This window comes from Delphinus delphis, chromosome 17 (assembly GCF_949987515.2).
Source record: "Delphinus delphis chromosome 17, mDelDel1.2, whole genome shotgun sequence".
Taxonomy (NCBI): domain Eukaryota; kingdom Metazoa; phylum Chordata; class Mammalia; order Artiodactyla; family Delphinidae; genus Delphinus; species Delphinus delphis.
This window is the reverse complement of record NC_082699.1, coordinates 39,246,180-39,261,040: the sequence shown is the minus strand read 5'-3', so window position 1 is coordinate 39,261,040 and position 14,861 is coordinate 39,246,180. Positions and strand designations below refer to the sequence as shown.

Genomic DNA, 14,861 nt, shown 5'->3' with positions numbered 1-14,861 from the left:
AAATAAACTCAAAATGGATTAAAGACCTAAATGTAAGGCCAGACACTATAAAACTCTTAGAGGAAAACATAGGCAGAACACTCTATGACATAAATCACAGCAAGATCCTTTTTGACCCACCTCCTAGAGAAATGGAAATAAAAACAAAAACAAACAAATGGGACCTAATGAAACTTCAAAGCTTTTGCACAGCAAAGGAAACCATAAACAAGACGAGAAGACAACCCTCAGAATGGAAGAAAATATTTGCAAATGAAGCAACTGACAAAGGATTAATCTCCAAAATATACAAGCAGCTCATGCAGCTCAAAAAAAAAAAAAAAAAAGCCCAATCCAAAAATGGGCAGAAGACCTAAATAGACATTTCTCCAAAGAAGATATACAGATTGCCAACAAACACATGAAAGAATACCTCATTTCTTTGTTCTATGCAACAAAAGTTCTCGAAAGAGTTTACACACGTTTTTTGTACTCAATTCTTATTCATCTTAAAAAGTTTTATTTTTTATTAGGTAATACATGTACATGGAAATAAATTCTATTTCTGTACCTTAGCCATCAAGCTCCCGTCCCTGGAGGCAAAAATAACGATCAGTTTCTTGCATAATTATTTCAGAGATAGTCTATAAATTCAAATACACACATGGTATGTATGTGCAACACAAAGAGTGAAGCCTAATGTAATATATGGACTTTAATTAATAATAATGTATCGGGGCTTCCCTGGTGGCGCAGTGGTTGAGAATCTGCCTGGCGATGCAGGGGACACGGGTTCGTGCCGCGATCCGGGAAGATCCCACATGCCGCGGAGCTGCTGGGCCCGTGAGCCATGGCCACTGAGCGTGCGCGTCCGGAGCCTGTGCTCCGCAACGGGAGAGGCCACAACAGTGAGAGGCCCGCGTACAGAAAAAAAAAAAAATACTGTCTCATCAATTGTAATAAATGTACCATCCTGGGAATTCCCTGGCAGTCCAGTGGTTAGGAATTGGCACTTTCACTGCTGTGGCAGCCCAAGTTCAACCCCTGGTCAGAAAACTAAGAGCAGCGCAGTGCGGCCAAAAAATAAATAAATAAATAGATAAAATAAATGTACCCCCCTAAATAACGCAAAATAATAATAATAGGGGAATCCTTGATAGAAAAAATGGGATATATAGATAGGAACTCTGTACTATCTGCTCAATTTCCCATAAAACTAAAGCTGCTCTAAATAATAGTTTATTATTACTATTATTAGGCCATGCCTCTTGTGGGATCTTAGTTTCCCCACCAGGGATTGAACCCGCACCTTCATCAGTGAAAGCCTGGAGTTCTAACCACTGGACTGCCAGGGAATTCCCCCAATATTATTATTTTTTTAAATCTACCCCACACTACACTTAGGTCAAAAAGAAAATCAAAGATAAGAAAACGAGACTATGTAAAAAAATACCAATAATAAACGCACTACATGGTATACTAGTTACAGTTAAAGCAGAGCTTATGGAAGAGTTGGTAGACATAAATATACAGTAATAAATAAGAATATAAGTAACTTAAGTATCACCATAGAAATTAAAGAACAGCATATAAGCCTAGAGAGCAGAAGGAATTAGCAAATACAAAAGCAGAAACTAAAGAATCAAAAAACAGAAAAATGATAAAAGTAATAAATATAAATGCAAGAAGTGGTTCTCTGAAAAAAACAAATAGTAAAAGAGATAAACTGTTAGCTAATAGAGAGGAAAGTGGATGGCTGAGGAAGGAGGTGGATGGGAGATTTACTTTAAAAATTAATTTATTATTAAATATTTCAGACATATCAAAAGGTACAAACAATAATGTTAGGCACACCTGTGAAACAACCACCAACCTAAAAAATAAAACATTAACAAAGCATTTGAAGCCCATGTGCACTTCTCAATTACATCTCCCTCTGGTTCACCACTATCTTGAAATTTCAGTGTTTATCATTCCAGTGCATTTCTTTTTAATTTTATAACATATATGCTCCTAAAAATTTGTTATTTTATATCTTTTGAACTATTTAAATTCTATACACTCTTCAATGTGTGAAGAATAAGTGTTTGCTTAACCATTTGTTAGATTATCCACGTTAGTAGATATAGCACTGGTTCATTCTTTCTACATGTTTTATACTAGTGCATTGCATAAATATACCAGAGTTTACTGATTATTTCTTATTAATGACAATTAAGTTTACAGCTTTTTAAAACTATAAAGTTTTGCCATGAATATTCTTGTATCTGTAGGTATTTCTTTGGGCACATGTGCAAGAATTTTCCTAGAAGTGGGATAGGCACATGTAATTTTACTAGATAATTCCTAATTGCTCTCCGAAGCACTTGTGCCAATGTAGACTACTAAATAATTCCAATTGCTGCAATGTTCATCAACAGGGAGCCAGGGAGGCTTACTTTTCACTCGACATTTTAACTGTTCATGACATTTCACGTTTTACAATTTTTTGAATTTTATTTAAATAAATTTTCACAATAAGCCTGTGGATTAAGTATTATTATTGACAATGCAGTTTCCAGATGAGGAAAAAAAAAAATCTCTTCGTTTTGAGTCAGTTTCCTTTCTTTTTTTTTTTTTCCTTTCTTTTTTTAAAAAAGTCTTACTTTCCAACCTCGCTGACTGCACCTTTTTCCTGCCAGCCCTGTAAAGGTTTCTTGCTGGCTGGTTCACTGGGCCAGGAGTCCTGAGTTGGCTGCGTTCCTCACTCCTCCTCCGCCGCTCCTAAGCCTGCTCCACACTCCGCCCCCGTGCCGAAGCTCTCGTGGCTCTAAAACGCGGTAGGACGACGCGGTTTGGACCATTGGAGACGCCGTAGTCCCTCCCCTTCTTCCTCTTCCCCTCTCGGCGCTCTGAGGGCGCCCTCCGCCGCGCTGGAGAAGGCTGGGCCGGCGACTTCCGGAAGCGCGACGCGTCGCGATAGGTTCAGGCTTGCGGCGCCAGCGCTTTGGTCACAGGAAGTACCGGCGTCTCTCCCTCTCCTGAGCCGCTGTCGCCGAGCTTGGAGGGCTGCCCCGGAAGTCCTCCCCTTTCCCCCGCCCGCGGCAAACATGGCGGTGGACTCGGCGATGGAGCTGCTATTTTTAGACACTTTTAAACACCCGAGCGCTGAGGTAAGCCTTCGCGACTTGATTCCGACCCTGTTTCTCGAACTGGGGACTCTTACAAAAAATCGTTAGGCGTGTCTCGACTGTTCCTCGTGCCGATTGCCGCTTTAATTCCTCACACACACCCTCCCTCCTCCTAGCTTGGGTGTGGGCGCCGCGTCTGGGGGGTGGGGGTGGGGGTGGCGGTAGCCACCCCCACCTCCTACATTTCCCTGCGGTAGTTTCGGCCCCGCGTCGTCTTTGGTTGAGTTGGCTGCTCTACTTGCTTTGGTCCCCCACCCACCTCCTCAACCCCCTGGGTCCGCTTTGGGCCTTGAAAAGGATCATGGTTCTCAGGTTTACCTCAGGTGATGTTTTGGAAGGGGTCTTGGACACCTTGTGTTTGACAGTAGTGTTAGTGACCGAGCGGGTCACGTTGGCTTCCTGGTTCCCAAATCCCTTTTGCTAGGTCTTTTTTCTAACGGGAGTTATGCCACCCAGATGTGACACTCATTCGGTTTAGGATTGCGGTGTTCTCCAGTTTGTCCTGAAACTTTAATACAACTTATCTCTTGGAAAGATTTCACACATTAGGACAAGAAGAACTTACACAGAACGTCTTTTGTCTGCAGCATACTTGTGAAGAGGAGAGAATTGTAGTCAAACTGTAAAGGACAATTGTGTTGTCGTTTTGAGGGGCGAGAGTGGGCTCTTGTAGAGTAATCGTTCTGTATGAACTTGAGCGCCCCTGAATGCATGACTGTTTCTGCCACATGTAAATTGAATAGTCAACCGGCCAAGAACGTACAGAAATGAAGTTCATAGAGAAATTCAAAGAAACCCCAGAGCTCACATTTCTCTTTCAGTGTAAACTTAATTTAGAGAACTTTTTTTTTTTTTTTTTTAATTTGGCTGCGACGAGTCCGGGATCTTCGTTGCCGCGTGCAGGGTTCGTTTTCAGTTGCGGCATAAGGGATCTAGTTCCCTGACCAGGGATCGAACCCGGCCCCCCCGCATTGGGAGCGCGGAGCCTCAACCACTGTACCACCAGGGAAGTCCTCTAGAGAACTTTTTTTAAAAAATTGAGGTATAGTTGATTTACAGTATTAGTTTCAAGTGTACAATATGGTGATTCACAACTTTTATAGATTATACTCCATTTTAAGTTATTATAAAGTATTGGCTGCATTCCCTGTGCTGTACGATATATCCTTGTAGCTTATTTGTTCTATACATACAGTAGTTTGTACCTTAAGAGAGAACTTTTCTGTCTTCAGAGGTAGGGATGGTAGTGGGTAGAAGTTGTACTTTGGTACTTGTTAAATAAAAAGTTTGACAACCTTGGTCTTCTGATTATTTTAACGAATGGTTTATAGTCTATAAAAATCAAATATTTGGAAACTTTAGCATATCTTACTAACAATGAATTATCTTGTGGTCTCTCATTTCATGTGGTTCAATTAGCTCTGTTTGTTCAATGACCATACTTTTCTGACTGCAGTTCCAGCTAGGCTTTAGAAAACTCACAGTGGAGGCAGTAGTTGGATAAGAACAAACCTGTCATGCGTACAGAAATAGGGAACAGTTAAAAATGAAAGAAAAGCATATGATGGATTGGTTTAGTAGATTACTAGTTTAGGAAAGTTAGCATTCATTCACTTACCATATATTTAGAAATCTAGTATTCATTCATTCTTAAGCAACCATTGAGGACCATGGAGAGGATAGGACCAGTAGTAAATACCTTCTGGCATTGATTGAGGAAGGCTTAGTAGAGATCATATTTGAACTGAGTCTTGAAGTAGGAGTAGGGGTTTTTTGGGGATATGGAGTATTGGGATGTTTGTTCTCAAGGAGTTTATAACTAGTATTGGACATGAGGTCCACAAAATTATGATTCAAGTTAGATTATGATGAGTGCATAGAGACAGAGTAGAAATTTCTTGAGGTTTGTCTCCTTTATTTCCAAAATGCTTATCAGTGTCTGATATATTAGGACCCCAGTCAATATTTATTTAGCTCCCTTTGGTGGTACAAAAAAAGGCTCCGTGATTTCAGAGGAGGGACAGATCACTTTTCATTTGAGAGTATCAGGGAAGACTTCATCAAGGCAGGTGGCATATGAACTTGGTCTTTGGTGGAAGAGAATATGTTCCACAGTTATATATAGGAAAGGAGGGCATTCTCCTGGAGTAGTCAGTCCTTTGGAAGGGTATGCTGAAGCAGTAGTGTGAAGTGGCACCTGATAGGCAATTTGAAGCCAAATCACAGAGTTCCAGAAATGGGCAGCAAAGGAGTGTGGGCTTTATTTTGTAAGAAATAAGTAGTTTTTGAGCAGGCAAATGATATGATTAGTAAAATTAGGGTAGGTTAGTACACCAGTACATTGGTACATCAGTAATGCCTAAAATGGTTCAGAATAATTAGAGGTGGCAAATTGAGACGAAAAGGTGAGACGTAATGAAAACCTGAGTTAGCAGATGGGCAGTAATCATTGATAGCATTTATTGAATGCTTATTTTGTGCAAGACGCAGTGCTTTGGTAATTTAAATACATTATCTCTAATTCATGAATCAATTTTGAAAGATAGTTATCCCCATTTGATAGATCAGGAACTGAGCATGAGAAGTTAGGTGACTTTCCTAAAGTGGCATAGCTGAATTAAGACATACCAATGCACATTTCCTGGCTCTAAAGCTGTGCAGTGCTGTGTCCCAGTGGGATTAAGGAGGAGGGAATAGGTACAATATAAATTTTGGTTGTAGAATTGACAGGATGGCAACTGATAGTGTGAGAGTAGTTAAAAATGATAGAATTCTAGTTATAGAGAACTGGTGGAACTAGAGAACTGGTGGGGCCATTGTTAGTCATAGAAGAGTCTGGAAGTGGGTTTGAAGTGGCTTTGATGGGAACAAGATATTTTAGTTTTTGATTTGTTTAGTCAGACACCAGATAGATTCGCACAGTAGGAAGTTGGGAATCTGTTTAACAATTATTTATGAAAAACACTTTTGAAGGTGAGGCATAGCTCTAAGAGGGGCAATAGAGGTAGAAAAACAAAAAACCAAAATTTACTGCACTTGTTTTCAAAGGAATTTGTAACCTGGTAGGGAAAACAGGCATTTATTCAAGTTTCACAAGGGGAATATGTGAAGGGGTTTGAGTAGTGCTAAATGAATTACAAATTGTGTTGTGGTTTGTATGCCACTTTTTAAAAAATAAAAAAATGTTATTTTAGTAAATTTTAATTTTATTATAGAATAATTAGAAGTTACAGAAAAGCAAAGGCTTTCATAGTTCCACCTTTCGTAGTCTCATCTATCATTAACAACTTTCTTAAATTTTTCACAAGTCCTCTAGTAATTAAAAAATATATATATATAGATACACACATACACTTAAATGTATACACCCACCACACACATTAAGGTACTGATAACTATAATACTGTTTTCTGGTTTCTTTTCTCACCTAACAATGTGTTGTGCATCATTATAAATGAAGAAGTACACCTATACAACATTTTAAAAGTAAGCTTCATTTTCAAACATTCTCTCTCTTTTTTGACTAGGTAACACACGTACGAGGTACCAATTCAAAAGTGTGTACAGTAAAAAGTAAATCTTTTATCCCTGTCCCAAGCCATCCTGTATAACAGCATTTTTATTGGTTGTGTAATAGTTCTTTAAGTGGTAATGCTATTATTTATATATTAAATTCTCATACATCTAGGCTTCTGACTTTTTACAGTGATACGATATTCTTGAGGCTAAATTCTTTTATATGTCTTTAATTAGTTCTTTATTACTTTCCAGAGTGGAATTGCTGGCTTAAAATTCAGTCTTACGAGGGTGATTGATGTTAGAAGGTCCTACTTCATTTTAGAGTTTAGGAAGTCAATTTGGAACTCATGCAAACAGCAGTGATAATGCAAGTGGCAGGAATAGATGACATAGCCTTAGTTTACCCTTAGGAGAGGATAGGGAAGAGAAGATAGTTGCAGGAATAGGAAAGTAAGGAGAGACAGCTATACTGTGACCTTTAAACACACAATGACTTCTTCCTTAGATGTGGCTGAGTCATGGAACCTGACCAGTCTGTTCTTCACTTTTCAGGTACCTCTCTAATCATAAAACTTCCATTCCATGATTTCCCACTGTCACCCTGTCTTCCTAGGTTTAAGTACTCCTCTAGATATTTTAAGCCCCTACTTCATTGTAATATTTTTAACTTTGAAAACACAATTCAGTCAATTCTTATTAAGCACCTGTTAAAAGTCTTTCATTCGTTAAATGAATATGCTCAGCACTATGAATATAACAGTAAACTGAGACTTGGTTCTTGTCTTCTTGAAGTACCACTCCAACAGGAGAGTTAAAAGAAGCAATTAGGGGGTTCCCTGGTGGCGCAGTGGTTGAGAGTCCGCCTGCCGATGAAGGGGACACGGGTTCCTGCCCCGGTCTGGGAAGATCCCACATGCCGCGGATCGGCTGGGCCCGTGAGCCATGGCCGCTGAGCCTGCGCGTCTGGAGCCTGTGCTCCGTAACCGGAGAGGCCACAACAGTGAGAGGCCCGCGTACCACAAAACAAAAAAAAAAAAAAAAAAGAAGCAATTAGAATTTAGTTTGATAAGCACTCATCTAGACTTGATCTGGCTTAACTTTTAAGAGAAAGCTGACATCTGAAAGGAGTTGGGACAGGAGCGTGGAAGGGTTCTAAGCAGAGACAGTAACATGAATGATGGCATAAAGATGAGGAAAACCAGGGTATGTTGGGGCTATAAATTTGGAGTGGTGAGAAGAGACCATACTTGTTTATAAAACTGAGGAATTTGGCCTAGTGTCTAGAACTAGAGGAGTGACAGCAGAAATGGAGGGAAATGCACAGATTAGAGAGCTGTTTAGAGGTTTAATCAATAGGACTTGATGTTTGGATGAAGGAATTATTTAGGTGAGAGAGAATGAGAAAGAATCCAAGGATGATAATGTTTTCTGTCTTGGCCATTGTCTGGATGGTGGTGCCATCCTGATGTAGGACACTTTAGTTTTGGACTTGTTGAGTTTTGGGGGCCAGAGGGACATTCAAATGGAGATGTCCAGTTGACAGTTGGATATAGTGGTCTGGGGCTCAGGAGAGAGGTCCTAAATGGCGATACAGATTTTTGGAGTTGACTTCTGGCAGTGAATGAAAAACTTATTTCTTGTAATTCTATTGATTGTGTTTAGCTACTCTGCCCTATTTTCCTCCCACATTTTGCCCTCTAGCCTTGGTGAACTATGCTTGTAATTTCTTGAACCTTCCAAGTTCTTGTTTGCATTCCTTTTGCACATGCTTCTCCGTTTGCCTAGAAAGCTCTTTATCCCTCTGTTCCACTGATTCTTGTTTTCCTTAAATACGTACTTAGATCAGGTGCTATTTCTTTTGGGAAGCCTTCCCTAACACTCTTCTTTTCCCCCAACAAATGTTTGCCCACTATCTGATTTAGGTAAGTACACTTCTGAGTTTTCATAGTTTTCTGTGTGAGTCTGTATCATAGCAATTTATTTATTCATCTACTACAGTAGATTGTACCTTAATGGCAGGGATTATGTCTTGTCTTTATATTCTCAGGACCTAGCATACCTTGGAACATTATAGACATTTAGTAAATGTTTCAAAATAAATATTGAATAAAAGTGGTAGCAACTAATATAGAAACTCTTCTACTTACAAACAAAATAGATTTTGAAAGGCTATTTGTAAAACCTCAAGTTGATCTTTTTAGGTCCACAGTGACGACACCCTAACTACTACTAATACCATTCATTAATTAGCAGGGGGCAGGGTGGAAGGAGGTTAGAATAAATAAAGTTTTGTTCTAAGTTTCCTTTGTAAATATTAATGAGAATTTTTAACCATATAAGCAAAGGAGCTTCTGTATAGTAGACTTTTTAAGTAGAGGAGCTCTTTACAGGACAGAAACATAGAGCCAAAGTTTGAGGCAGAATGCTTTTTCTTTTATATAAATCTACTGTAGTATTTATTGAATAACTACAGTATATTTGTAATAATTAGGATATAATTTCAGCTGCTCTCATAAAGTCAGGATAACAGTGGGTTAGATAAAATAAGATTTTCTCTTTCAATCTGGTTTTAAGTATTCTAGGGCTAATGTGACAGCTCTGCATTGTCAGAGACAGGTTCCTCCCATTCTTAGGGAATTGCCTGCATTGTCCAAGACAGCTTACCATAACATGTGTTCTAGAAAGGCAGCAGAGTATAGAAGAAGAGGTGGCAGGAGTTTCTGAAGTCTGAATTTTCCCTTTAAGGACATGAACCAGAGTTGCCTACGTCATTTCCATTTACATCCCATTGATCAGAATCTAGCAATCACATGTTCACACTGGCTTCCCAGGACATGGGAAATTCAGTTTTTAGTTCACTTTTGCCCAACTCAAACTTCTCTAGAAGAGTTGTATTGGAAAACAACCAGCAATCAGCCACACTTTGCATTCATCCTGTTTCTTTTATATCTTTGAGAGTATAAAGTACACTTGAATAGTTAACATTAAGATTTCTATACCTATATATTTAATTATATTTAATCTCTGAGCTTAAAATGCAAAATTGGAAAGTCATCCTCTGTCACATTTTAGGAAAGACTCATTTGACTAATCTTTTGGTCTGTTGATAGGCACAGTATTCTTTGCAGCTTCAAGAGGCACTTAGGACTCAGTCTTCCTAGATGCAAATAATATGAACCATTCTTATTATAAACTTTGACCACTAGGTAATGATGTTTGGTTGAACTGCTAGGAAAAGTTGACGTAAAACAATCGTCCAGGGCTTCCCTGGTGGCGCAGTGGTTGAGAGTCCGCCTGCCGATGCAGGGGACACGGGTTCATGCCCCGGTCCGGGAGGATCCCACATGCCGCGGAGCGGCTGGGCCCGTGAGCCATGGCCGCTGAGCCTGTGCGTCCGGAGCCTGTGCTCCGCAACGGGAGAGGCCACAATAGTGAGAGGCCTGTGTACCACAAAAAAACAAAAACAAACAAAAAAAAAACAATCGTCCAAAAACTATGTGAAAAATTTCTTTTTAAATTATTGATCTCAAGAGCTACATTTGTCTGATCTTGTGTCAAATGATACATAGAAATAAATGTACACTAAATTTATGCTATCCATTTATGTTACTATAATAAATTCTTAGTTTGTGGATTTTTTTCCCTTTTTTAAATTTGAGAGGGTTTACCTTAATTGTTTGGTGCCTAAATGGCTTCCCTGGATCTCTTGATATTAGTATGTAAGTTTGGTAAATTAAGCTAATTTAAATAGAGATTCACCATCTCTTATCTATAATTCAGAAATTCAAAAATGGCAGAAAAATCTGCCCTAAATACGTGTGGCCACGTGCTCTGATTTGAACTGATATGTTGCTAGTTATAATCTTTATTTAGTGTGACTGTTTATACATGTTGCTGCAGAAGTATTAATGTTTTGGTTACAAGGTACTGCCCCAGAAGCCACTGGGGGTGTTAAGTAATATGTAGTGTTCGTATCATTTGCTTTCTAAAAATCTAAAAGGTCAGGATTCTGTTTTGTCTTTGGCCGGCACTGCCTGGTGTGTGGGATCTTAGTGCCCTGACCGGGGATCAAGCCCGTGCCCCCTGCAGTGGAAGCGCGTAGTACTAATCACTGGACCGCCAAGGAATTCCAAAAGTCAGGATTCTGAACGGTGTCTGACTCCAGAGGTTTCCAGTAAAGGACTGTAGGTCTCTACTGGCCTAAGCAAAACATCAGCAGGGAAGCAGATGCAGGAAATGTTATACAAATGGAGAGATTTAACTAGGTACATTTTATCATCAGCTGTTTTTAAGAGTGGTTTTAATACCATTATAAAAAATGTAATAGCACTGTTTTAATGATGTGGTGTTTATTTTAAAATTGTTTGTGGTATTCTGAATGAAACAAATTGAAGTGAATAAATTTTGAATAGACAAAGTGTTTTGCTTACAGTATATTCCTCTCTCCCCTTTTCTTAAAGCAAAGTTCTCATATAGACGTGGTTCGTTTTCCATGTGTGGTTTATATCAATGAAGTCCGAGTCATACCCCCAGGAGTAAGAGCCCATAGCAGCTTGCCTGACAGTAGAGCATATGGGTAAGTCAGTTTTCTTTTTTAAAAGTACTTTTGACTAAAGTTGATCTAGAAACATAGTCTTAAATGCAAAAATTTAAGGTAATATTTTGTAAGTAAAAAACAAAAAACCTAAAACTTTATTCAGTTATGGTTATGTTATGTTGCATTGTAATTGACTCTAGGTTTTCTCTATAATCTATATATTATTATAAACTTGAAGAGAGTCATTATTTGATCTGAGTACTAGATTAATTTTTTCTTTCTTCATTTCTTTTTTTTAATTGGTTTATATTTTTTTAATTGGTTTATATTTTCCAAACGATTCTAGGGTGGCACAGTATAGTAGATGAAGTATTTTTAACGTGACTTTTTCCTTGAAAATAAGAATGAGACTGAATATTTAGAAATATATCTTTTATTATGTTGCTACATTTTTTATTATATTATTTTATAGTATCAGTTTTCATGACTTATTGGTGATCTCCTTAGCCTGATACATGTGTCTTTTTATAAATATGTAGCTTCACATTACCATTAGTTGTACTGAGCAAGTAGTTATTTGAGCATCATTTCTCTTTCTTAGTCTCTTTGTGAAATAAACCAAATATAAGACATGGTTCCTGATGTAGAGTTTTGGTTTTTTTAAATCTTTTTTTAATTTTTATTTTTTGGCCATGCAGTGCGGCTTGTGGGATCTTAGTTCCCAGGATTGAACCTGGGCCATGGCAGAGAAAGCACCAAGTCCTAACCACTGGACCTCCAGGGAATTCCCTGTTGTGGAGTTGTTGATAATTTTAACAACTGACATAAAACAGAGGAATTTGATCTTTGTTGTAACATGAATAATCATCTTCTTCTGATTTTAATTACATGAACTGGAGATGAAAGCTAAATTTTGGTTATAGAAACATGAATATGTATAATAAATATATCTGTGGGTTTTTAGCTTATAGCCTAGGCGTTACTCTTACGTATCAATGCCACATTTTGTTATGTCCATGCTGTGATAGCTCAGTTTCTATTACCTGAAAGAGTTAAGCCAGCTACAGGGGTGACTGTTAATGGTACAGATTCAAAGTTAAGGGCTCATTTCTTCATAATTGTGAAAAGTAGTTGGTTATTCCTAGAGGTAGATATAAAAATCTTCAGATGTTTTCAGGTCATTCAAAAGTAAAACAAATACAAAACAAAACAGTAAGAATGATTAGTATTTATAATGACAAATCATTGTAATTGACTTCATATCTTTTTTGCCATGTGTAAGGAAATAAAATCTCCTGTTTTCCTGTGTTTCTTTCTACTTTTCCTATGTGTGTAGAATGAGAAAGATGGAGTAATGATAGTGTATCCAGCAGTCTTCTCTAATTGTACTGCTTTTGGTCAAGAAAGGTCTATTAGTTATCTGTTGCTGTATAACAAACTGTAGCAAATTTAGCAACCTAATCCCCTACTATTTCTGAGGGTCAGGAGCCTGGGAGCTGCTTGATTGGCTCAAGTTCCCTCATAAGGTTATAACTAAGATATAGGCTTTGGGTTGCAGTCTCAGAAGATTTGACTGAGGCTAGGGAATTTTAGAAGCCTGTTCACATGACTGTTGGCAGATCTTCAGTTCTTTGCCAGGAGATCCTTTCTATGGGTTGCTTATGTCACAGCATGTATTTTTGCAGGGTGAGTGATCCAAGAATGAAAGTGAGAGACTATGCCCGAGAAGGAAGCCACAGTCGCTGTATTTTATAACTTAATATCAGAAATGGCATACTGTGACATACTTCAATATACTGCTTTTACTATATTCTGTTGATTACATATTCTACTGGTACAGTGTGGGAGGGAACTACACAGGGGTGTGAATACCAGGAAGCAGGGGTCTTTGGGGGCCATTTTGGAGGCTGGCTACCACAGCAGGCAATACGAATCACTGCCATTAGCTGCAGTGGGTAAGAGTATTTGTTACATTTCCCCTCTTCTTATCTCTCTCCTTTTTCTTAGCTGGGTGTGAGTGGCTGTTCATGTTTTAATAGTTCCAAATATGAAATTATTATCAGAAACAACTTTATGCACAGTATGTTATAGAACAGTAAAATAAAGTATTGATTCAATAATACAAATATGTAAGATGTTGGGAAGCCTGAAATCTCAAGGTTGAAAGTAATGTTAGAGATGATATATTTGTGCAGCACACTTTATGATAGTATTTTTTCTCATTATGAAATTCAGAACTATGTCAGGTAAAATTAAAACCCCTGTTATCCCTCCATTCTGAGAGAATCTTAACATTTGAGGCCATGTGTTTTTAAATTTATATGTGTGCGTTTATATATATATTTTGTTTTTTGTAAATGTGGTATCTTATGTGAGGTTAGGTTTTAGAGTCAACAAGTTTTAAGATGAAAGTCTAGTGGAGTCAAATTACCATTGATTCTTTAAATTGCTTTTCGGTGACCAGGACCTGAGTCTTTGATGCCTCCAGAGGAAAGAATTTGCATTTCAGTCCTTTTTCCTTTCCTTGAGATATTGGAGGCCAGGGTCTGGTTTGAAGAGGAAGGCTAGGAGAGAGAGACTAGAGTTGTTGAGCACATATAGTTGAATTTGGGTAAGATAAAATGTATGATGCTGCTCTGATCCCACTGCGTGCTATTCTGTGTATTCCTTTATTTCATTTAACATTATGTCAGGAGTACCTCACATCATTTAAATTTATTTGAAAATATGATTTCTAATGACTGCATAATCTAACAAGTCAATGTACTCTTATTTATTTGGCTAGTTCTTAAAGTGGAGACCATTAGATGGTTTTTAGTTTTCAAATTATTAGTATAATGCACCTCCTCTTGAAAAAAGTCTTTGTATATTAGTGTTTCCATAGAAACACTTTGTAGAGAAAAGTATTTCTGGAACAACTGGTGTGAACATTTTCTCAGTCTCCTGAATTTTATTGCCATATTGTCTTTCAGAATGATTGTACCTGTTTGAACTTCTACCAGAAATACATAAAGGAATCTCTTTCAGAGTATTCCGGGCATTACACTTTTTACCATATGGATTTTTTGTAAATAAACAACAAAGCATGCATTGTTTAAAAATCAAGATTTTAGTTGAGCGGAAGGAATTTCAGCAAGGGTGTAGCAGGGTTTCATTCTAGTGCAAATTAAATAGGCTTTAATCTTGATTATAGAAGTCTATAGAAAAATCAAAATATTTATGTAAATTAGTGCTATACAAATTTCAATCTGGGCTTTAAGTCACAATTTAGGGCTCTGATGCTCAAATTATTATTACAGTCCTGTATGAATGTGGGTTAAATTGAAATTAAATGGTAATTATTATTTACAACTTAAAGTTAGTTAACTCCTGATTCTTTTTGCTAATAGAATAACGATATAAGGAATTATAAAACTAGATATCATGATTAATTAGCATTTGCCATTAAAATACATTAAAAAATTTAAATATCTGTGTGTTTTAAAATGGTCCAAGTAGCAGGCGAAAGATACTTGATGGCTAAAAATTTTTCAGTAGTACTCAAAGTGAATACTTGACTTCTTGAGAATTGGATGTGAATAAAATTACAGGAAATATTACAGTTAACTCCGTGTTTTTGTTATTTACATATTAGGAATAATTTATCTTAATTCTAG

The 14,861-nt window shown here is 37.6% G+C and overlaps 1 protein-coding gene across 2 annotated transcripts in view; it reads left to right on the top strand.

The window, feature by feature from the left end:
- The first annotated feature begins 3,037 nt into the window (after nucleotides 1–3,037).
- The window catches only part of VIRMA (vir like m6A methyltransferase associated), a 39,584-nt gene continuing 27,760 nt past the window's right edge, over nucleotides 3,038–14,861 (top strand). For both annotated transcript variants that reach the window (XM_069541566.1, XM_059994909.2), the window contains exons 1-2: nucleotides 3,038–3,131; nucleotides 11,129–11,244. In XM_069541566.1, coding sequence (XP_069397667.1) covers nucleotides 3,069–3,131; nucleotides 11,129–11,244 — 179 coding nt within the window. In that variant the 5' untranslated portion in view covers nucleotides 3,038–3,068. The remainder of the gene's footprint in view (nucleotides 3,132–11,128; nucleotides 11,245–14,861) is intronic.